Consider the following 24,341-nt stretch of genomic DNA (forward strand, 5'->3'; position numbering starts at 1 on the left):
AACTCCAGCACATAGGCCCTAAGCTTTTTGTTCTTATACACCTTTCGGTTTTCCTTGGAGTTAATACCTTTTTCCCCCCATATGCTTGGTTTTCTATGTCCTACGATTAAATTCATGCTCAGACTCTGACAAAGTACAACTTTCACTAGACACATTCACATGCACAGGACACGGCCTCTGCGTGGACTGCCGCCCTCCCGGGGTCACCAGCACAGGCTGCTCTCACCACGCCTGTCACCATGCCTTCCCCCTGCATCTCCCTGGGGTTTGTCACGGGCCCCCTGCACCCATGTCCCCCTGCCCCTTGGCTCTGCCTATCATTGGATGGTGTACATCCTCCCGTGGCTTCCTGAGAACATGAAAGACGGGAGGGGCAGTGCTTTCAGATCTGCATGATGAAATGTCCTTATTCTCACACCTGGTTAATGGCAAAGCTGAATAACAAATTGTAGATGGAAAGTCTATTTCCTGGAGAACATTGATGGCCTCGCTCCAAGGTCTTCCAGCATCAATTACTATTGGGCGGTCTGATGTCTCCTCCCTGAAGGTTCTTTGTCCCTGATTTCTGAAGTCTCGGGATACTGGGCCTTGCTGCAGGGTTCTTTCCATTCATTATGCGAGGCACCTGGCAGGTCTTGTGACCTAGAACCTTTGTCTTTCAGATCTGGAAGAACTTCCTGTGTCATTTCTCATCCTCTCCTCTGCTGCAGTCCCCTGCACACACGTCCTCCCTCTCTCTGGAGGCTTTGCTGTGTGGATGGTAATGAAATCTTTTCGGTTCAGTTTCTTATTTTCAACTTAGCTGTCCTATTTCCCATTTCTTTTGAGTTTCTGTTCTTTCTGGAAGATTTCTCATTTTACTATCTTCCCTCCACTAAATCTTTTATTGTAACAGTCATATTTCTTTCATTTTCTGCATGTCCTTTCTTTATAGCCTCTTGCTGTGGTTTCATGAATGCAATCTCTTCTTTTCTCTAAGGATTCTTTTTTTTTTTTTTTAAGTTTTTGTCTGTTCCTTACTTTGTTTCTATTTCCTAAGTTTGTTTGTTTGTTTTTATTACATTCACACTGGAGCTTTCCTCAAATGCTGGGTGAAGCACTAAAATGCTACCCCAGAGCCCTGTGTTGTAGGTGTTTTGGAGGGCGGGGAGGAGGACGGGACAGGCTGTCACTGAGTGTACTTCTGTGAAGGGTGAGCAGGCAGGGGCCAGCCATTTTGATGGGAAACCTCCAAATTTCATTATCTAGATGACTTTTCCCTTGGACTGGTCAGTTTCTGCAGAAAAGAAGCCTCTGGCCTCTGGCCTAGGGGACTGTAGGTCTGGCTGTCCTAGGAGCCAAACTGGGATGGCAGTGAGGAGACTCTCACCTTTCAGTGTATGGAGACTGTCACTTGCCTGACCCTGCTGTCAGCACGAGGCCCTGACCCTGGCTGGGTCCCATGTCTGTGCGTCTAGAATCCCTCTGGTGCACTTTCTCTTGGGAGAAACCAGACTTGAGTCTCTGTGGGAAAGGGTTCCTCCTTGGCTGTGCACAGGAGGGGAGGGGGGCAGGGATACGTATGGCTTTTCACACTGACTATTGACCAATTCTCCTGTCTTCAGCTCCACCCACCACTCCTGTGCTTTCAAAGCTAGTGGAATCGCCAAATTTTCAGTGGATGTCAGGTTTTGAGGTATCAATTCGTGGCTATTGCCCTTCACAAGCATTGGGCTTTCCCAGTCCGCTCAGTCAGTTACCGTTTGTCCATCTGCCTTGAGCACCAAGATGTTGTTGATGACTTTCTGCTGTCATTCACCATCCTCTTCTCTTTATATTTAGGGATCTACTCCTTTTATATCCCTTGCCATCCTCAGAGTGGAATTTGAGTTGGGAAGGATCTATCATCTTTTACTGATAGCTCTGACCCTCAGCTTTTTCAATGACTAGTTAATCAGGAAAGGAAAACAGTATGGGACAAAAATCACGAACAGAGAAAAATAAAGGACTAAGGAAGGTTTTAAAAGCTGTCCATTGTCCTTAGTTTAACTTTTTTAGAAGGTTTAAACCCTACTTCTCCTGCTTACAGGTTGCTCAACCTTATGTAAGTTACTCTGCTGTCTGACACGTAAAATAGTGATACTACCTAGATAATGGGATCATAGTGTACTGCAGTGGCTTTAGTGTAAAAAGGACAAGGTGAACTGGCTCTCTGCACACCACGAGTTTCAGATGTTGGATGGACAGCCACACAGAGATGTTTACAGAAGTAAGAACCACTTTCATCGGCAAACACTTCCTGAGCACTTTCTATGTAGAAGATCCTAAGCCAGGCACAGAGGAACAGAGCTGAGAAAATACACGGAATCACCCATAGCAGGCAGATGCGATGAGACAGGCTGGAGCTCAGAAAGGAGGAGTGAAAGCCATCCGTGCAGCCCGGGGAAGAGGGACCGAGATTGCCTTTACCTTTCTTTGTCTTAAAAGGTCCACATTCAGGGTGAATTTCTTGTAAGGGAAGAGACACCACCTTCGCAAGACCAGAACTCAGCATGTACTGGTACAGGCGCTTAAATGTCCTTTCGCACAGTCCCTGCCAAAACAAAATTTAAAGCTACTGTTAGGTTCAAGAAAGGTGTCTAAAACTGCTAAAGAATCATGTAAACGAATACAAGTTCGAGCCCTGAGTTAACTGATCATCTTAAATGAGAACACACTGGCAGTATTAATGAGGAAAGGCTGCTAAACTACATTGTCAAGGAAACAAAATAGGTCCGGAGCAATATACTAACAATTCAACCTTTTGATTCCACGAGGGGGAGAGATTTTCCTAAAGAGATCCTGGAAGGATATAGGGGTGAGAATGAGGTGGAGGGAGGTAAAGAAAGGAGACTCTTCACTATATACCTTTTCATACTGTTTTGATGTTAATCAAGTGAGTGTATTAATTATTAACACACACACACACACCCCTCCCATAGGCAGTGGAACAAAACATAGTTAAAATAGTTTAACATTTTCAGTTTATCTATGCAGTTTCACCACTCAGCCCTCACTCATATTTCTGCAAGGTACAACCAAAATGACTGTACGTGTATCTGAACCGCGGCGGTTACCAACGCCAGCCTCCAGTACTGGCCAAGTTTCTTCACATAAAAATAATTTACTTGCCAACATTGAAGAGCAAGAGATGTCATACAAAAATCCACATTCTGGCTTCTCTTGAAAAACAAGACCTGGCAATAAATCCTAGGACTGTGCTCCATGGCAGCAGCCAGTGGGAGCCGAGGACAGCCGCTCCCGCAGACAGGCCCCCAGTCTCCAAGGAGCCAGCGCCTCACACTCCCATGCGGCCCTTGCACAGTGAGGCTGAAGGTCAGTTTCCATTCATCACCATTTTTGTGTTGCTTGTCCCTTATGGCAGTTAAGAAGAAAATGAAGTATTTCTTGACTCCATGCTGCTATCAATCCACACTTCTCCACTGACCTGTTTGCCTCATTTGGGCCGCCCTCCCTGGCACCTGGTTTTGCAGCCCCTGGAATAGTGAGGCAAGTTACCACTGTGGTAAGTTACGGACTGAACACCAGGAGGCACTCATGACTAAGAGTTGTCAGGTGAGTCCTACAGGTTTCTTTACATTCTAGGAGACAGAGAGGGAGCGAATGTCTGTGGGCTGCTGCCACATAGGTGGAGCGAGCTCGCAGACCAGCCAGCACTCTAGCTGTTGGGTAGCAGAACATATGGCTATCAAAGAGGTACAGACGACTCACATATGGCTCATTCAAACCCACTGGCTCGGAAATGGCATCCATCATTAATCTAGCTGTGCCCCCAGCATCGTGGAAAGACTCTTTGGAAACTCATCCATCAAACCCCAGCCCTCTACATATGGTCCTGAGTCCTGGCCCATACTAAGCAGAGGAGAATGATATAGTCCTGCCTTCTGGGAGCTGCCATGAAGGACTCACACAATCTGCCCAGCAAAAAGAGGCAATAGGAGCCCCTGCACCCAAAGTTATCATCTATTTTCATGTCATCAACCTCATCTACAGGCTAAGTGTTCACTAAATCCTGCCAAGGTCACTCTGACCTCTATTTCCAGCTGTCAAGTGAATGTCCTAGAAGATCCTCATACTTAATAAATCCTAAAATCAAATTTGTCATCTATCTCATCCTCACCAAAAGTGTTCCTTTCTGTCCTCGACTCTATTCATACATTGTTACAAATACTTATTGAGCCTTTACTGTGGGCTAGGCACTCTCCCAGTGTGGAGGGTCCAGCAGTGAAGACACGGTCCCTGGTCTCAGGAGCTGGCCCTCATGTTCCTGTCTACTTCTGTGGGTGGTGCTCATTCACACCAGACAAGACTCCTTCATTCAGCTCTACATCCTGGCTTTGATCACTCACCAAAATGAGTGTCACCTCCAAAATGCCTCCCAAGCATCTCCAGCCAGTCTTCCACTGGGCTCAGACAAGAACATCTACCTTGCTGCCCCACTTCCCATCTCTCTTTGGTCCACCAGTTCATTTCCTGAACACTCTTCTCTTCTGGTAACTTAATCCACTTCGAAACTGCCACCAGCACTTTACCAGGCTAAAGGCTAAAGTCCCAACTCTGACACCTGGTACTCAAGACCTTTCTTATGTGGCCCAACTCTCCCTCCCAGCCGACCTCTAGAAGTCCCACAGCCTCCCAGAGCTCCACACTTGCTGAAGCCATTTCCCTCACCTGAAATGCCTTTTCCTTTGTCTAGTCTGGGAACACCCAAGTTTCAGAGCCCAGTTCTGTCCCTTGCTCTATGACGCTTCCCTCAGCTCTCTGCAGAAAGCACACCTCTCCTTTCACAGAGCTCAGGCACCTCTTTCTAAGCAGCGCCAGCCTAGGTGTGTGCTCACTGATGCCCCTCCAGCTGACTGCTCCAGGCCGGTGTGAGAGCTGGCCTCCTCACTAGCTTCTGTCATCTTAGTGTGGAGCATGGTTCTGACCCACAGTAAACACTAAGTTTTTTGTCGAACGAATAAATGAAACAATATCCTGTAACAGTTCAATCTTGTTGCTTAGATAGTCCATAGTGCTGCCTGTCTCCCCACCTGAATGATTCAGTAGGCAGAGGGTTTCAATCTCCAATGTCTCCATGGGCAGGACAAGAAATACAAAGAACAAAGTGGGCAGATATTTGCTCACGAAGTATGCAGAAATTTTCTTCATTTCTATTAGGGTCTCTCAAGAAGATGCCTTAACAATCTACCTTTTATTTTTCTCCTTTTGAGAGAGACATGATAGAGAACAATTTCTCTCCTACACAAACAGCAGTGTGCACAAGTAAGGACAAATTGCACTGACTGCCTCAATGTCGGAGGCCGCAGAAGCAGGGGCCTTGGGGGAGCTGGCCAGTGCACAGCTAGCTCCAGCCACCTGTGGTCACGAGACTGAAGGCCCAGGCTTGCCAGAGCTTCTGGTATTTCAAGGGAAGCTGGAAACCTAGATATTTTTAGGAAAAATCTCAATTTTTAAAAAATGCCAGGTCAAGTTTCTTTTTAATAATGTACAGGCTAAATATGACCCACACGCCTCAGTTTGTAAGCTCTGCTATAAAGACACTTGGGCATGCAATGCATCTAGCAACAGGGAACAGATCCCCTCTTTCGACGAAAGCAGAGACTAAAACTTCACAGAGGCAGCACAGGGTGAGGCAGGATTATCCTGGTGTCTATAATCAGACTCTAAACCATGTTCCTTTGGAGACTAATTTCTGTTACCCCCAAATCCTGACTTTAATTGTTAAGTTTCAAGTTCTGTTTAACCTACAGGGCAATTTTGTTCTTCTCCCATTTCTAATTTGGCTTTTTCTTAACTGCCACTGAAGACTGTTCGAATCAGGCTGGGAGCAGTATCACCACCATGCTTTCTTCCTCTTTTTCTCACTTCATCAAGGCCTCTGCTCTTGGGCCCAAAGACGAAGTAGGTCAGTAACTGCTTTTCTCCCCAAGTCATCTCACTTCCTTCTTAGTCAAGTCACTGCTATGTCACTATAAATCTACAGAGAACAAAATTACAAGCTGAATTATGAAAGTAAATCTACATGCCCAGATTCACCACTCCACATAAACTTTTATGGCAGGTCTTAGAGTAAATCCCAGGGGAGACTGGAGGTCAGGGAAGGGCAAGAGGGATGTAAGTTAAGGAATGAGCAATTTTTTGTTCTATTAAACAAAGGAAAACCCCACTTGTTTCATAGTTAGAGACAGTCAAGTTCATAGCAGGCTTTCAATTGCAATTCATCCGATCTCCCCTAGACAAAGACCTTCACGCGGGGGTACCGGTAAGCTCAGCACAATGCGGGCGCCCCAGCAGCTCACCAGTTCTTCCCGCAGCTTTCCCAGTGTCTCTATCTGGTTATTCCGTGTGCTCAGCATCCCCGAAAGCTTCTCCATGAGGATGTTGTACTTGCTCCTCCTGTGAGAAACACAAAACGGTTCATTTTTCTCAAACCTACCACTAAAGACCGCCTATTTTTCAAAGCAAGGTTTCAAGCCCAACTCCCAAACTTTATGGCTGGAGAGGCTGGTCATGTGGCCAAGGGCACCTAACTAGTGGCAGTGTACAGACTAGACTCTATGGCTAAAATGCCACTGAAATGATTCTTTAAAATGCATTACATTTTGATAATACCTTAAAGTTTAGATTGATATTTCCTTATCAATCACTCGGTGAAGAAGGACAAAGTCATTCTATAAAGAACATCAATAAGTTAATAAGCTTTCTTAAGATTCAGGCCCATGATATGAACATAAGTCGCCTTCCTCCAATCCAGTGCTCTCCTCACTAGATCGTGACACCACTCAGATCTGAAGCCCTGGTTTCTACTCTTGATTTCACTGGAGAGATGGACCCCTCTTGATGCCACATTTTATTGTGAAGTGGATGTCACAAAAAACGCTTCCAAGCCAAAGGCCACCGAAGGAGCTACTATCGAAGAGAGAAGAGCTCTTCACTGTGTGCCTGGGGGAGGCTGGGAGTGTGCAGAAAGGAGCCTTGTAGCCAGTGTAGCCGGGGAAGGAGGGCTTGGCTTTAACTGCCTACAGGTCTAGGCGTAGGGAGGGCTTACGCGTGGGATCCAGAGACTGCACCCACTTCTCCATTTTCACCACCTCTCAAGGAATGAAAGAATAAATGAAGCACAGATAGTTACTGCAAAGGAACTAGTACCAAGCACTATGTCATGGCCATTATATAGAAGAGTAGACCAGGTGACCCTGTCTAAGTCAGGGCAAAGATTTAAATACAGATTTAGTCCATTGTTCTCTCTTCTACCCATAGCTGCCACCCTGCGTTCTTTGTGGATCATAGGCTATACACCAATTATGAGTTTGACGATAAAGGTATTTAACTGGTGGACAGTATGACTAATTAAAATGCGAATGAATAAAGTATATCTCTCTCTAATGTATTATTTCTAAAACATGGATTTGAAGGCAAATTCAGAGTGACATTTTCTCTCCTGGAAAAGCTTAGTCAACAGTTAGTCTACACATGCACATCAAGCACTTCCTTGGGGCCAAGTCACTGTGCTGTGCAGTGGGTACTACAAACTTTAAAACTTAGTTAATCCTGAGTATTTACGCTACTTCCCTTTTGGAGGGTAGGCCTGCCCACTGGGTAGAGGGCAAGACCTCTGTCATTTGGGGAGGGGAGAATCACATAGTCCCTGTGATCCAGGGAAAGGGTCTGCCAAATGCCCCCCAATTCTCCCTTGACACTGCTCACCTCCAGCATGGAGGGCTGGTGGCCAGGAACTGGGCTCACAGCTGATTCATCCAGGGCACTCATTCCAGGCCTGCATCAGCTTCACCCTACCCCACCCTAGTCTCAGCTCCTCCCACAAAGGAGGGTATGGGGTAGTGAAGCGCAGGCTGAGGCTTCTCTACAGGTTGGCAGAAAGAACATTTCTTTCCCCCATTTCTATGCCAGGTAATTAGTCACCCCAACAGGGAGGATCCAAGAGCCAGACTCACTCCAGAGACTCCCTGGTTCTCAGATGGGAATGTTTTATCAGCTTGAGGTATTGTCTGACTATGATACACAGCTAAATAGCAACATAGTAATCAACTAGTAGAACCTCTCCATCTCAACCTACAAGTTGATTACATGGCTACATGTTACAAAAACACAATTTAAAATTGATACAATTCAGCTTCAACTCAGTCACTATAACAAATCAAACTTGACTTAATTTTATTTTTATATTTCCCCAAAATTTCACCAATATATCAATAATCCCAATTGTTGAGCTGTGGGGTTAGAGGCATTTTTTATTTTTATTTTTTACCTTCTTTTATGTAATTTCTGGGTTTTCTAAATGAGCATGACTTATTTTTCATCATCAGAAATAGATAGTAAATATCTTTTTAAAAAGCTAAAGTAGTGTTTTGATTTGGCCTCTGATTTTTAATGACATAATACCCATGGTCTCATAACTCTCACCTGTCCACATGAAACCGGTTCAGGAGGAGGAGGATTGAGTGTTGCTGGGCTCCAGTGGGCAATCGGATCACATGGGACTGCATTGTGATGAGTCCATTTTTGTTCAGAATCTTCCTATGATAGTGGAGCTTTCCGGCATCAACCCTGGAGGGGAGGACCAGAGTCATTCTGCTTTGTTGGTTACTTTCACTCATCGATGTAGAGAGCCTCTCACCTGGACATGAATGCCAGAGATACACACCTCCCATCCACACAATCTCAGAGAACAATCATTGTGAGGCAATGGTCTTAGAAAGAACAGCCATGCCTTGGCCTAGGAGCAGGACCCAGGCCTCCAGGAGAGATAGGTGGGGAGAAGGAAGTAGAGGCCAGGGCAAATAGAGTGGGAAGGGATTGCTGCCGGGTGGGAGACAATAAGGAGATTGATCAAATACAAGGTGATAACCAAAACATGGACCTCTAATCCTGTATGGCCAATAACTAAGGTAACCATATATCCTGGTTTGCCAGATGGTCCCAATTTGTGCCCACTTCCTTGGCATCTTTTCTGGTCAGCTCCACCTTCCAGTCTTAATGTCTGGTTTGGACAATAAATTATATGGCCACCCCAGGGTCTCTTCAAAAAGAAAGCACTGTACTACTAATCACCATGGTTTGGGGACTGCCAAGATGATAAGGGTAAGAGCAGGGAAGACAAGCCAGTAGGCTCCTGCTCAGACAGAGGACATAATGATCAGTGAGCCCTATCATTTAAAGCAGAGAAGCAGCCCTGGCTGGTTTGGCTCAGCGGTTAGAGCGTCAGCCTGCGGTCCTGAGAGACCCGGGTTCGGTTCCCGCTAAGGGCACGTACCTCGGTTGCAGTTTGTCCCGGGCCCCGGTAGGTCGTGCGGGTGGCAGCCACTCGATGTGTTCCTTTCACATCGATGTTTCTCTCTCTCTCTCTCCGTTCCTCTCTCTCCCTCCCACTCTATCTGAGCAAGGAATGGAAAAATGTCCTTGGGTGAGGATAAAAAAAAAAAAAATTAAAGCAGAGAAGCAAAACATCCCCTTATTTCAGTGATTTTCAACTTTTTTCATCTTACAGCGCACATAAACTACTCAAATTCTGCGGCATACCAAAAAATGTATTTTTTGCCGATCTGACAAAAAAAATTGGTATAATTTTCATTCGTTCCCAGCAGATGGCTATTATTGTGTTGGCCGTCATTTTTTATTTGACAATCTAAGAGAAAAGAGGTCTGTGCCCCTGAATGAACAGTCAGATGTTGCATGTTTTACAAATTCTTGCAATACACCAGTTGACAATTGCTGCCTTACTTGAAAGCAGTGCTGTGGAGGTCTCGCTGGAGCTCCCCCTGCCACCGGGACCGGCCTAATCGCTCCAAAATGCAGTAGGAGAAGTCGGGGAGTTTCAGGTCAGGGTCACCCTCCAAGCCTATCAAGGCTCTGTAACGCATGTCCTGGGAGGCAACGACGATCAGTTTCTTCCCCCACCTGCAAATCAGAAACAGCCACAGGAAGAAATAACTTTTTCATATTAAGAAAATCAAAATATGGAAAAGCAGAGACTTGGAGAATCAACATTTTCTGCTGCTTCTTAGAGGTTCACAATCCCCCAATCAAGCCAGTTTCAGGCATAGTGCTTCTGCATGGTGTTCAGGGTGAGCAAAGCCAGTGCCATCGTTTTTGTGTTTAAACCCTCCCAGGCCTTGCCGGCACTCAAACTGAAACCCCACTCCCCACTGGGGCCTGGAATACCCTACACACCTTCCATGGCTCTGCCTCTGACCCACAGTGACGCTGCTGGTCCTGAAACAAGCTGTTTCCTCTTTCTGGCTGCTCTTCCCCAGGGTCTTCAAGTGACTAAAATGACTGATCCAGGTCACTGCTCAGATGTTAATGCCTCAGGCTTTCCCAGAAATGGTAACCAGAGTCCATTCCCCACCTCTGACCATTATTCCCATATTCTTCACAGCACCTAACACTCTTGGAAATGGAAATATATATAAACATATGTGTGTGTGCAGATAGATAGATAGATACCCCTCACTCACTCACTCCTTGGCTTCGAGATACACCCAATCGGAGGAGCTCCCTTTCCTGGATGAATGAGTCACCCAGGGTCCACCAATGAGGACTCATGGGATTGAGCCAGCACCTACTCATCACAGCCTGCTGTTTACAGGGCCCGACCACAAGGTCTGCCTCCAGTCACATCACTGTCTGCTCTCCTTCCTCCCACCCACTCAGACGCCTTCACTTCTACCACCAACCAGGCAAAAAGAAAAAAGAGGCTGGCCCTGGCCGGTTTGGCTCAGCAGTTAGAGCGTCGGTCTGCGGTCCAGAGAAAAAAGAAGAGGCTGTCTTCATTTTAAGCTTCCTTCAAATTGTTTGTAACCTATACTTAGTCTTCTGCAGAGTTGTGGAAATCTTCAAAAAGATGTGGTTGTGAACACAGTGAAAGACAGTATGCATGTTACAAGCTCAGGACCTATGCTCTCTCATCTCAAGGCAGGCTCATTAAGTTAAACTGGAAGAAATCAGTTGGGAAAAAAAAGTTTGAAAACTGAGGAACACATTTTCTGCTTTAAAAATGTACTGAGGCCCTGGCCGGTTTGGCTCAGCGGTTAGAGCGTCAGCCTGCAGTCCAGAGAGACCTGGGTTTGGTTCCCACTAAGGGCACATATCTCGGTTGCAGTTTGTCTTGGCTCTGGTTGGGTTGTGTGGGAGTTGGCCACTCAATGTGTACCTTTCACGTTGATGTTTTTTTTCTCTCTCTCTCTCCCCCTCCCACTCTATCTGAACAAAAAATGGGAAAATGTCCTCGGCTGAAGATAAAAAATGTACTCAGGTCCCAGCCAGGTGGTTCAGTTGGTTGGAGCATTGTCTGGAGCATCGTCCTGTACACCAAAAAGGTAGTGGGTTCGGATCCTGGTTGGGGTATGTACAGGAGACAGCCAATCCATGTTTCTCTTTCACATCAATGTTTCTCTCTCTCCCTAAAATCCACAAACATATCCTTCTGTTTATAGCTGCATCTCTAGGACCTAGAATATACCTGGCACCAGTTGGCTCCTAAAAATGCATGTTGACTGACTGCCTTTCGGGTTTGAAGTTGTAACCCTGCCTATGTCATAGAATCTGAACTCCCCAGCACGACATTGAAAGGCCATTCAGGATGTGGCCTCCCACTGTCCTCTTGAGCTCTCCCTCCTGCTTTCCAGCTTGCACCACACCTTAGACTTTACGAATATGCCACATCACTTGCCTCCCTGAACAAGCAAGCTCTTTCGTACCTCTGGAACCTTGTGGAAGCTACTTCCTTACCCTTCACCCACCCAGCTTACCGCTAACTCAAGAATCCCGCTTTGAGAGTTTTCCCTAACTGCTATGCACACGCTCTAGTCACACACATAGGCTTGAATTAGGGTTTCTCGTATATGCCATTTAATAGCCTCAACCACCAGAGCAGCTCTTTGTCAGAGCAGTTATTACATCAATCATTGAGTCATTCTCTCGTCTTTCTCTTTCAGTAGACTGTGAGCTCCTTGAAGGTAGATACTATTTGTATTTATCTTGGCATCTCTGGTACTTTGCATGGTGCTTAATCAGTATTTGATAACCTGTATGGTGACCACGGTCTGCAAATCGAGCTTAGCAGGAGTCTTTGCATCAGCTCATTGGAATCGGTGGAATTTGATAATACAGGGCAGTAAACTAATCTGAGTACTTTTTTTTAAATTTATTTTTTAATCCTTACCCAAGGATATGTTTGTGGATTTTAGAGAGAGAGAGGAAGGGAGAGAGAGAAACATTGATGTGAAAGAGAAACATGGATTGGCTGTCTCCTGCACATACCCCAACCAGGTATTCAACCTGTAACATAGGTATGTGCCCCCAACCAGGATCCGAACCCACTACCTTTTTGGTGTACAGGACGATGCTCCAGACAATGCTCCAACCAACTGAACCACCTAGCTGGGACCTGAGTACATTTTTTATCCTCAGCCAAGGACATTTTCCCATTTTTTGTTCAGATAGAGTGGGAGGGGGAGACAGAGAGAGAGAGAGAAAAACATCAACGTGACAGATAAACCCAATATGCCCAGGCTGAAGCACAGTGAAAAGCGTGGCAAGTTGAGGGAACTGAGGTCAGACAGCTGGGTGGGCACTAGCTAGGTTCTAAAGAGCCCAATGGGTCACGGTCAGAGGGCAGGAGGCCGCAGGGCATGGGAACTGGGTGGGACATGGTTCGTGGCTCTCGCCTACATTGTCAAATAAAAACTCAGACCCAGTGCAGCCAGACCTTGTGATGTTTCAAGAGAAGTTAGAAACCCAGAATTTTAAATATTAGCAATGTAATTAAAGTGAGAACAAACAAAACACCATGCTGGATAAATAAGGCATGTCTGTAGGCAGATTAGGTTAGACTGAACCTTTGCCCCGACTGTCCAGGGCACTAAATATCACAATTCCATCTTTAAACAAACAACCCTCTATGCAGTATAGAAAGTTAAAAAAAAAAAAAAGGAGAGAGCAAGACGGGAGATAGTCAGGAGACTAGTGCATTCATCTGAGGCCAAAGGGGGTTTGAGGAAAAGTTAGAAGGTGAACTCCACAGGACTTGGAGGCCAGCTGAATGTAGAAGTCAGGGAGAAAAAGGGCCCAGAGAGAGTTTATGCCTTGGACAGCCAGGGCCCGGGGATACCCCAGTGCCGTCTCTCTCAGCCTGCCAGGGTTGGCACAATGCAATTAACTACAAGCAGACACTGCTTGGAGTGAGGGGGAGCATCACAAGGGAGCAAATGCTCCAGATTTCTGGATGTAGTCTAATTTATTTGCAAAGTGGTTCCCCAGGTTATATGGTGTTTTAGGTAATTACTTCCTTGAAATGGCGTCTTTGTTGACCATATAGCCAAGCTCAGTATATTACTTGTCTAATTTTTTTCAATGGAGAAACAAACAAACAAACAAACAAACAAACAACAACAAAAAAACCCCATCCACACCTGGGCTTTTTTGTTAATTGTTTTTTTGGGGGTGGCATTCCAACCCTTTGACATACAAAACTTATTTATTCACATATAAATACCCTCAAGTTAGACAAAATGACATTCCTACCCTCCAGACAAACCTTATCTATCCATACACATACTTTAATTCTTGACTGACCAAATCACAAAAATACATATCTCAAAATTATATTTTATTCATCCACCAAACCCCCAATTCTACACCCCAGACCAAAATAAATAAACGAAAGCAAAAAGAAAGGAAGAGAAGGTAGGTTTGGGGTAAAGGACAGTGAGTGATGCTCTAGCTTCTGGGCACACTGGGTAGGGGCAGGTTATTGAAACATCACACATAGCACTTGGGAGGAGGTCTGGAGACTGGATAGGGCTGCTGAGAGCAGCCACAGTGTAAGGGGTGAAAGGAAGTTGAGAATCCATATAGGAGCTGGTGAGGATCAGCTAGGAGAACAAGACAAAAAAGGAAGCAACAGGGGGAAAACCTTTAAAAGTCCCTAATTGTGTAGAGGGGTCAAGGAAATTAAGTGTCCAAGGCTTGTTAGTAGGGATCTTAGAGTAAGATTTTGGTGACATGATAAAGGCAGAAATCAGAACCACAGTGGGCAGAGGAGTGGAGCGGAGGTGAAGAGGGAGAAAGAGTGAAGTGAGTGTAGCTACTTCTTCCAAAAACCATGGCTGTAGCCTCAGAGAGAGAGAGTGAGAGAGAGAGAGAGAGAGAGAACGCGCACGCGCGCTACAGTTATAGGGAGTCCGAGGTCAAGAGAAGGTCCTGTTTGTAAGAGGAGCAAATCACATCAATGTACTGAGAAGAGAGCACCGCAGACCAGCAGAAATGGAAAACAAAGGAGAAAGAGGAGCTCACTTGGAGGTAGGAGAGAGCATGAGGGATGGGAGCTGGGCTGGGGAGCAGGGGAGAAAAGAAAAGTATCCTGATCACAGGCCAGTTTTTCATCTCCTCTAAGATGAGGGATGGGGAAAGAAATTTGGGGAAGTCTGCAAGTTCAGGAAGAAGGTAGAAGTTAGGAGACCTCACACTGGTAGCTTCTCCCTGTTTAGTAAAAGAGAGAGAGAGGCGGGAATGGGGGTAGGTAGGGAATGAGAAAACGACAAGCTGGATTAGTCACTCTGGGAAACAGGGGCCCTGAATGAAGACTCACAAAAGGACCGCTGGGCAGCACAGGGCACCAATCCAAAGGACAGCTGCCTGCTCTGCTGACCTGTGCTAGGACTGTGGACACAAAGGGAAAGAATGACAGGCTCTTTTGAGCAGTTAGCCCAAACAGGAGAAGAGTGGAAGTAGAGGACTGGCTTAGTGTGGGGATGATGCACTCTGACAGACACTGAGGCAGACACTGAGGCTGCAGACCAATCCTGGTGCTCTGACTACACCTCAGACGTCAAAGCAAGACGAGTCCCATGAGTTTCTGACAGTGCAAGTCAGTTACCTGCCAAAGGCTTCCACCATTGTACAACGGGGCTGCAAAGACTTGGTTCTGATGTCATTGGTAATGTTTTTCCTCTCTTTAAAGTACCGGCATGAGCCCTGGATGCCATCCTTATTCTCTAAGATCATATGAATGGGGTAGACATCCTCCAAAGGGTCCGGGTCCCGCCTGGACTCCAAAATTCCAGTTTCCAAATCGATTTCTTCATACCTAAGGAGGAAAGCATAAATATCAAGCCATAACTCAGCTTCCAAAAATACAGGCTTGGTGACTTCTAAGAACCTCCTGCAGAGATCAGAGAGAGGGAGTGAGATCACTTAGTTTTTCTGCCTTACAGATTCAGATCATCTTGACATGCAGTATTCTTTGCCCCAGAAAACAGAGACCTTTCTAGGATCCTCCAAATCTACTCCAGAAGCTGAATATTGGAACCAGAATCACCACACTGGCCTGAGTCATGGCCTTATGGGTTCCCTCCAAATCTGGTGCCTAGTCTCCAAACCACTATGTTTAGACTTAATGATTTAAGATTTTTCTCTTTTACGATGTCATCTTTCCATCTCTTTTTAATGATCTCTCTAGTACCTTCATCCATTTTTATGGTTTCAACGACCATTTGCATGTTAACAATTTTCACCACTGAATCCTCAATACCCTCTCCCCACAAACATCAGTCTTGTCTTCAGTTGTCTACTGCACACCTCAAATTCAATGAAATAAAAACCAAAGTTATGACTGCCTCTCCCCACCTCCCATAGCCCCTCCTTGCCCTCCCTGGTACCACATTCTCCCAGATGCCTCTTATCAACACCAGAGACATCTTTGACTTGTTTCTTCTTTCACCCAGTCAGCCAAGTTTGTCAAGTTCTCCTTAGAAATCTTGCTCACATCCTGCACTAGTTGAAGCGAAATCCCATATAACCTTTTCAACTCTTTCTTCCTTGCCCTCTCTGTGAGATCTGCACTATTTACCCCTCCATTCTCAAATCACATCTTCCCCAGCTTCCAGGACAATACTCTGGACTGCTGCTCTCCCTCTCCAACCACATATTGCCAGTCTTCTTTTGAAGGTTCCTAGTCCTCCATCCAGCTTTTAAATGTTGGTGCACCTCAGGGCCATGTCTTAAGGTTTCTAATCCTACTATGCTCTCTCTCATGGATGTTTCTAGCCAACAGCATACAGGATGACTCCACGTGTCTAGCTTAGTCCCTCCCTCTGACCTGCTTTCACTCCCATGAAGCCAGATGTTTACTAAACAGAATCTCCACTTGCATAACCCAAAGGAACCTCAAACACAAGGTGTCTTAGAGTACATTCAGCACCTTCCCCATCTCCCTCCAAACTCGATCACTGTGCTGCTCTACTGTGTTCCCTACTACAGTGAAGGGCATCAGTATTCACCCAAGTGCCCAAACATCAGGAACCAAAGGTTCACCATCCTTGATTCCTAATTTTCCTTATACCCCACATCCAATCAGTCATCAATCCTCTTGATTCTTCTGCCTCGTCTCTTCATTCTCAACCCCTATGGTAAGCTAAACCATAATTGCTTGTTCATGATTGGATTGTTACAAAGCTCTAAACTTCACTCTTCGCCCCTAATCTAACCATCCCTTGAGAGGCTTCCAACTGTCCTTCTGATAAAGGGTAAACTCTTTAAGGGGAAAGACCATTGAATACTTCTCCAGACCAATCTGGTTAAGGACGAAGTGTGTTCTGTACCCAGGCTTCTGGATTCAAATTCTGAGTTACATCCTCACTAGTTGTTGACCTTGAACAAATCACTTAACCTCTTTGGTGCCTCAATTTTCTCTTCAGCAAAATGGGGATGATAATACCTACCTATTATGGTTGTTGTAAAAATTAAATAACTTGCTATATGTCAGGATTTTAGAACAGTCCAGTTCACGTAAGAACATATATAAGTGTCAACTACTATTCCTCATTCTCTTCCTCCAGTATTATACTCCAATCAAACTTATTTCTCTTCCTTCAGGCTTTCACATTTGCTGTTCTCTGTTCAGAATACTCTGCCAACTGGCCAACTAAATCCAAGTCTTGATTTGGACAGTATTACCTCTGGGAACCTGTCCTCTTCCTTACAGTACGGCTTAAGAGCAAAGACTCAGCTCTGGCCAGTTTGGCCTGCGGACCAGAGAGTTCTAGGTTTGGTTCCCGCTAAGGGCATGTACCTGGGTTGCTGTTTGTCCGCGGCCCCATGGGGTTGTGTGGGTGGCAATCAGTCGATGTGTCTCTCTCACATCAATGTTTCTCTCTCTCTCTCTTCCTCCCTCTCTCCTTTCCACTCTATCTGAAGATAAATGCAAAAATGTCCTCAAGTGAAGATAAAAAAAAGAGCAAAGATTCAGAACACAGATGGCTTGGGTTCAAATCAACACACAGACACTTATAATCTCCATAACTCTGGACAGATTATTTATTATCTCTCCATGATTCAGTTTCCTTTTCTGCAAAATGGGCAAGATAACAGCACCCGCTTGAGAGAGGCACTGTGAGAATGAAGTGAGTTTAATCTCCTGAAGCTCCCAGAATAGGATCTTAGAATAACACCAGGCCAATAATAAGCATTGAATAAATTTTACCTATTATTATTATTGCTGAGCTTGTTGTTGTACAGATCTCATTCCTTTTCTGTCTCCAGTCTTTTTAAAAAAACTTATTGATTTTAGGAAGAGAGGAAGGGAAGGAGAGAGGGAGGGAGACATCGATTTGTTGTTCCACTTATCTATGGGTTCATTGGTTGCTTCTTGTATGTGCCCTGACCGGGGCACACGGGGACAAAGCTCTATCCAACTTAGCTACCCGCCAGGCCCTGTCTCTAGTCTTGATCTGAACTGCTTTCCCAATCCAATCCTCCCCTCCACTTTATGTGGATGAAATATTCTTTGAACCTTGAATAATATTTCCCCAGTCCTGCTCACCATCATCCTAAACTTACACACGGACATAATAGGACACCAGATGATTCCCAACTCTATCAGACGCCTTGGCCCTGCCAGGCATGAGGGACCCCAAATCAGCTTTACACAGCGCCCCCCATTAGACTTGGTTTTTCCACCGCCCCACTCCTTTCTCCCACCTTCCTTCCATCAGAACCTGGTCCCCTCCGGCTCTATCAGTCCCCCGGCTCTGGGCCTGCTCGCCCGCCCGCCCGCAAGGCCAAGCCGCTGACCGGTCCTGGAGCTGGAGGTCGGGTCGCTCGCGAGGCTCCTCATAGAAGCTGATGCCCGGGTGCGTAGCAAGGGCCCTCCACAGAAACTCCTGCGTGTAGGGCTCCAAAGGCAGAGGGAAGGGCGGCACTCGCGTCTCCAGACGGCTCCACAGCGCGGGCAGAGACAGGCCATCAAGCCCCTCCAGGGCCACCTCGTCCAACAACGACTCCAGCGCGTCCATTGCTACTTCAGTTAGCGGCGACCTGGGCGCCTGCGCACCAAGCCGCCAAAGACCCGGGTCCAGCGCGTCTGCGCACAACAACCAGCAACTCTGGAGGTGGGTCGGACCTGGCGATCGAAGGAGGAGTTCCAGAGCGCCTACGTGACGTCACTCTCCTTGTGGGCGGGCCCAGTCAGTGAAGCTCCACTGCCATTGGTCCGGAACCCCGCCGTAACCAGGGGAACTGCAAACATTGCAGAGACCGCTTCCGGTTTGAGCACCCGGAACCACCGCCTCTAGGGATGGACGGTGAGTGTTCGTTGGCTCTTCTGGGAGGTCGGGGAGTTATTCTCCCGTCTCTCCTGAGGTTCCCTCTTCCCCCGACCGCCCCCGGCGGACTGTTAAACCACAAACCCCCGGACCTCCACTGACTCACCCAAGGTGGTCTCCGGCCTGAAAGAAAGGAAGCCTTAGTGGTCAGGGGTGGGAGAAGAGGCTGGGAGGAGTGGTCGGTGATTGGCCTCTGTGTCGAGCTGTGGTCGTGTAGGAACCTGGTACTGGCCGGGGGCTCAGTGAAGGGGTTTAGGTAGGGAAAGGAGAAGTAGACGTCTGAAGTGGGTCTTGTGTGTCCTAGGATGTGGACCTGTCGGATATGGGAGTTGGTATGGCGGTAAGCATCGTCTTGGGGAGTGCAGTCAAAACCTACTGGAAAACGGGACTTGGTAAAGGGAGGGGAGGGGAGACTAGGGAATACTCTCTTCTGGGCTTCGATGTTAATAATTTGTGCTGTTCAGTGCCAGGAACTCTGTGCTGTCAAACAACACCTTTCCAAGCTTCGTAATAGCCCTTTGAGTTGAGTGTTGTTATCCCATTTTACAAATGAGGAAACTGAAACTCAGAGAAGTTAAATAACTTGCTCCAAATCAGCCAGCCAGCCAGCCAGCCAGAAAGGAGCCCAGTCACTCTGTCTCTGGAGCTGAATTGTGGAGTTTAGAGGTCCTTCCTTCCAAAGGTTGCAAATGCAGATATCTGCAAGGGCAAGTCTGGTGGGCTGGATTGGGCTGTGACTGAAAATCAATCCTTCTGAAAGGGGCAGGGGCGGGGAGGGCTTCTCACTCACCTGAAACCAGTTGTTTTCTTGGGCCACTTCTCAAAATACCCTGAGGGCAATTCTGTCTGAATGCCAGATGCAAGCTTCAGGCCACCATTTAGGGATCCCTGATTAGAATCATGGAGTTGACTATTGGAAGCAATCTAAAAATAGGCTACACTGGTATCTCATTTTGTAGATGGAAAGGATAATGTCTAGAGAGACTGGTAGACTCTGTGTTGGAACCTAGATAATTTTTCTCATTTTACCACTGTCCCTCACTAATGGTGAATGTGTTCCTTTTTGATATCTACTTAATGCAGCGTGGAAAAAAAATTTTTAAATTCACAGTCTGTTGTTATGTGCCTAAAAGACATCTTTGCCCTTTGTATTCAAAGTTACTATAAAACGCCATTTGCCAGATATCCCTGTAGAAAGGTCAACATAATAACTGCTATAGAACAATTCTCAAGTCTTTTTGGTCTCAGGATGCTTTTATACTCTTACTTGAAAAGAACTATGTTTAAGTATATAGTATGTTGAGGATATTTATCATATTAGAAATTAAAGCTGAGAAAAATCTTAAAACATTTATTGATTAATTCACTTAAAAATAACAACCCATTACTTCTGAATATAAATAATACTTTTAATTAAAAACAGCTATAATTCTCCCCCAAAATTAGTAGGAATAGTGGCATTATTTTACATTTCCCCACATTTCTTCAATGTCTAGTTTAATAGAAAATAGCTAGACTTTTGCCCTGGCCGGGTTGTTTGGCTCAGTTAGTTGAGCATCGTCCCATGAACTGAAGGGTCACTGGTTCCATTCCTGTTCAGGGCACAAGCCTGGGTTTCAGGCTTGATCCCCAATCAGGGTGCTCATGGAAGGCAGCCAATTGATGTTTTTCATGTTGCTTCTCTCTCTCTCCTTCTTTCCTCTCTCTCTCTCTAAAATCAATAAAAACATATTTAAAAGAAAAGAGCTTAGCTCTCATTTTGGCTTCAGCAACCAGACCGTTGTGCTGTTATTTTGGCTGATATGTATGAAAAAATCAGGCCTCACACAGGTATACAGTTGTAACGGAATATTTTAATTGCCTTTTTCTGATAACTGTTTTGTGCTCTGTTACATTAAAACCCATTTGTCTATTTTGCTGTTCCATTGGATATTTTCCCATGTGTGATTTTTATAACAGGCCTTGGTCATTTGGAAAATGTTACTTAAGTGAGTTACGCAAATCTTCCAAATGTTGATCTTGGAAATTTCATTACACAGCATCAAATGGCAGATTATTACACAATATAAAAAAGCACATTCATTAATATCTCCACCTATCTCATTTTTTAATTGAGTTTAAGAGTTGGGAAGCTATTAAACTCAAGGTAATGGAAACAAGTTTTCTATTTTGAAAGCTTGAATTATCGTTGGCAACAGATATTGTCAGTTTTTCCCTGAAGTAAAAGGCTTACTTTCGTATTTGAAAAAATGTCTGCCAAACCACCCAAGTGTGAATAACTATAGTTTGTCCTTTCAAGTAAAAATGACATTCTTTTTTGTTCCTTTTTATTGAATTTATTGGAGGTGACAATGGTTAACAAAATTATACAGATTTTATGTGCACAGTTCCACAACACATCATTTGTACACTCACTGTATTGTGTTCATCTCCCCAAGTCGTCTCCTTCATTCAACATTTAGCCCTCCTATACATTCCTCCATCTCCTCACCACACCCCTCCCCCAGCAGTCACCATACTATTGTCTTTGTACATGAGTTTTTTTTCTCTTTTGCTCAATCCCTCTACACCCCCCAACCAGCTCCCCAACAACCCCCTTGACAGCTGTCAGCCTGCTCTTTATGAATTTGTCTCTATTTTTGTTAGTTCATTTTGCTCATTGGATTCCACATATGAGTGAAATCATATGGTACTTGCCTTTCTTTGTGTGGTTTATTTCACTTACCCGAATGCTCTCCAGGTCCATCTATGTTGTCGCAAAAGGTAAGATGTCCTTCCTTTTTATGGCCAAGTAGTATTCTATTTTGCAAATATACTGTAGCTTTTTTACCCACTCATCTACTGATGGACATTTGGACTGCTTCCAAATCGTGGCTATTGTCAATAACTCTGCAATGAACATAGGGGTACATATATTTTTTCAAATTAAGTGTTTTGGGTTTTTTTGGATAAATTCCCAGAAGTGCAGTCACTGGGTCATAAGGCAGTTGTATTTCTAATTTGTTGAGGTAACTCCATACTGCTTTCCACAGTGGCTACACAGATCTGGATTCCTACCAACAGTGCTTGAGGGTTCTCTTTTCTCCACATCCTCACCAACACTTACTTGTTGATTTATTGATGATAGCCATTCTGACAGGTGTGAGATGATATCTTACTGTGATTTTAATTTGCATTTCTTTGATGATTAGTGATTTTGGGCATCTTTTTATATGTCTATTGGCCATCTGTGTGTCTTCTTTGGAGAATTCTCTATTCAGTCCCTTGCCCATTTTTAAATTACACTGTTTGTTTTTTGGTGTTTGAGTTTTTTAGGTTCTTTATAGATTTTGGATGTTAATCCCTTATCAGGTGTATCATTGGTGAATGTTCTCCCATTCAGTGGGCTGTCTTTTTATTTTGTTGATGGTGAGCAAAACCTTTTAAGTTTGATGTAGTCCCATTTGTTTATTTCTTCTTTTGTTTCCCTTGCCTGAGGAGTTATATCAGAAAAAATATTGCTACAAGAAATGTCCGAGATTTTACTGCCCTTCTTTTCTTCTAGGATTTTTATGGTTTCAAGTCTACATTTCAGTTTTTAATCCATTTTGAGTTTATTCTTGTGTATGGTGGAAGAAGGTGGTCTAATTTCATTTTGTGCATGTATCTGTCTAATTTTCCCAGCATCATTTATTGAACAGACTATCTTTATCCCGCTGTATATTTTTGCTTCCTTTGTGAAATGGTAATTGACAGTGAAGGTGTGGGTTTATTTCTGGGTTCTCTATTCTGTTTCATTGATCTATTTGTCTATTTTTATGCCAGTACCATGTTGTTTTGATTACTATGGCCTTGTAGTATAGTTTGATATCAGGTAGTATGATCCTCCAACTTTATTTTTCTTTCTCAAGATTGCTGTGGCTATTTGGTTCCATATAAATTGTTGGGATATTTATTCTAGTTCTGTGAAATATGCCATTGGTGTCTTTTTTGTTGTTATTAATCCTTACCTGAGGATATTTATTCATTGATTTTTAGATAGAGTCGAAGGAAGGGAGGGAGAAAAAGAGAGAAACATTGATGTGAGAGAGACACATCGATTGATTGCCTCCCCCACAACCCTGACCAGGGCTGGGGATAGAATTTGCAACCCAGGTACATGCCTTTGACTGAGAATCAAACCCAAGACCCTTTGGTCTGTGGGTTGAAGCTCTTACTGCTGAGCCAAACCGGCTAGGGTTGCTGTTGATATCTTGATAGGAATTGTGTTGAATCTATCTATAGATTTATATGGATAGTTTGGATGTTTTAATGATGTTAATTCTTCTGTGAACATGGTATATGCTTCCACTTATTTGTATTGTCTTCAGTTTTTTTTTTTCTTCAGTGTCTTATAATTTTCCAAGTACAGGTCTTTTACATCCTTGGTTAAATTTACTCCTAGGTATTTTATTCTTTTTGAAGCAATTGTGAATGGGATTGTTTTCTTAGTTTCCCTTTCTGATAGTTCATCATTGGTGTATAAAAATGATTTTTTTTTTTTTTTAATCCTCACCAGAGGACATTTTTCCATTTTTTGTACAGACAGAGTGGGAGGGAGAGAGAGGAAGAGAGAGAGGGAAACATCGATGTGAAAGGGACACATCAAGTGGCTGCCACCCGCACAACCAACCAGGGCCGGGGACAAACTGCAACCAAGGTACATGTCCTCAGCGGGAACTGAACCCGGGTCTCTCCAGACCGCAGGCGGACGCTCTAACCGCTGAGCCCAACCGGCCAGGGCTAAAAATGATTTTTTGATATTTATTTTGTATCTTGCTACTTTAGTTAATTTATTTATCATTCTAGTAGTTTTTGTGTGGAATCTTTAGGGTTCTCTATATACAATATCATGTCATCTACAAATAATGACAGTTTTACTTTTTCCTTTCCAAGTTGGTTACCTTTTATTTCTTCTTCTTGTCTGATCGCTGTGGCTATGACTTCCAGTACTATGTTGAATAAGAGTGGTGAAAGCAGACATCCCTGTCTTGTTCCTGATCTTAAGGGAAATGCTTGTGGTTTTTACCCAGAGTATGTTGGCTGTGAGTTTGTTATATATGGCCTTTATTCTGTTCACATATATTCCCTCTATTCCCACTTTGCTGAGGGTTTTTATCATAAATGGGTACTGGATTTTATCAAATACTTTTTCTGCATCTGTTGATACGATCATGTGGTTTTTATTCTTAATTTTGTTTATGTGGTGTGTCTTGTTTATTGATTTGTGGATATTGTACCAACCTTACATCCCTAGAATAAATCCCACTTGATCATGGTGCATGATCTTTTTATTTATTTTTTACCCTCACATGAGGACATTTTTTGTTCAGATAGAGTGGGAGGAAGAGAGAGAGAGAGAGAGAAACATCAATGTGAAAGGTATGTATTGAGTGGTTGCCACCCGCACGACCCAACCAGGGCTGGGGACAAACTGCAACTGAGGTATGTGCCCTTAGTGGGAACTGAACCCGGGTCACTCTGGACCGCAGGCTGACACTCTAACCACTGAGCCAAACTGGCCAGGGCTGCAAGATCTTTTTAATGTCTTGCTGAGATACAGTTTGCTAATTAAAAAAAATTTTTTTTTTTCCTTTATTGATTTTAGAAAGAGAGAAAGTGAAAATGAGAGAGAGATAGAAACAATGATGAGAGAGA

The 24,341-nt window shown here is 44.6% G+C and overlaps 2 protein-coding genes across 3 annotated transcripts in view; one reads left to right on the forward strand and one right to left on the reverse strand.

Moving 5' to 3' along the window:
* Positions 1-18,356, reverse strand: part of GTF3C1 (general transcription factor IIIC subunit 1) — a 71,898-nt gene extending 53,542 nt beyond the window's left edge. The window contains exons 1-6 of one of the 2 annotated variants that reach the window (XM_036278983.1): positions 18,136-18,356; positions 14,942-15,151; positions 9,784-9,960; positions 8,467-8,610; positions 6,342-6,438; positions 2,449-2,572 (exon numbers count right to left, since the gene is read on the reverse strand). In XM_036278983.1, coding sequence (XP_036134876.1) covers positions 2,449-2,572; positions 6,342-6,438; positions 8,467-8,610; positions 9,784-9,960; positions 14,942-15,151; positions 18,136-18,356 — 973 coding nt within the window. Of the gene's footprint in view, positions 1-2,448; positions 2,573-6,341; positions 6,439-8,466; positions 8,611-9,783; positions 9,961-14,941; positions 15,152-18,042; positions 18,093-18,135 lie in introns of those variants that run through there. The other variant, XM_036278984.1, reaches the window with a different exon arrangement.
* A 271-nt stretch (positions 18,357-18,627) lies between these two features.
* LOC118641794 (katanin interacting protein) overlaps positions 18,628-24,341 on the forward strand; it is a 203,788-nt gene continuing 198,074 nt past the window's right edge. The window contains exon 1 of the mRNA XM_036279354.1: positions 18,628-18,644. Within this exon, the coding sequence (XP_036135247.1) occupies positions 18,638-18,644 (7 nt within the window). The 5' untranslated portion in view covers positions 18,628-18,637. The remainder of the gene's footprint in view (positions 18,645-24,341) is intronic.

This window comes from Molossus molossus, unplaced genomic scaffold (assembly GCF_014108415.1).
Source record: "Molossus molossus isolate mMolMol1 unplaced genomic scaffold, mMolMol1.p scaffold_m16_p_3, whole genome shotgun sequence".
Lineage (NCBI taxonomy): Eukaryota > Metazoa > Chordata > Mammalia > Chiroptera > Molossidae > Molossus > Molossus molossus.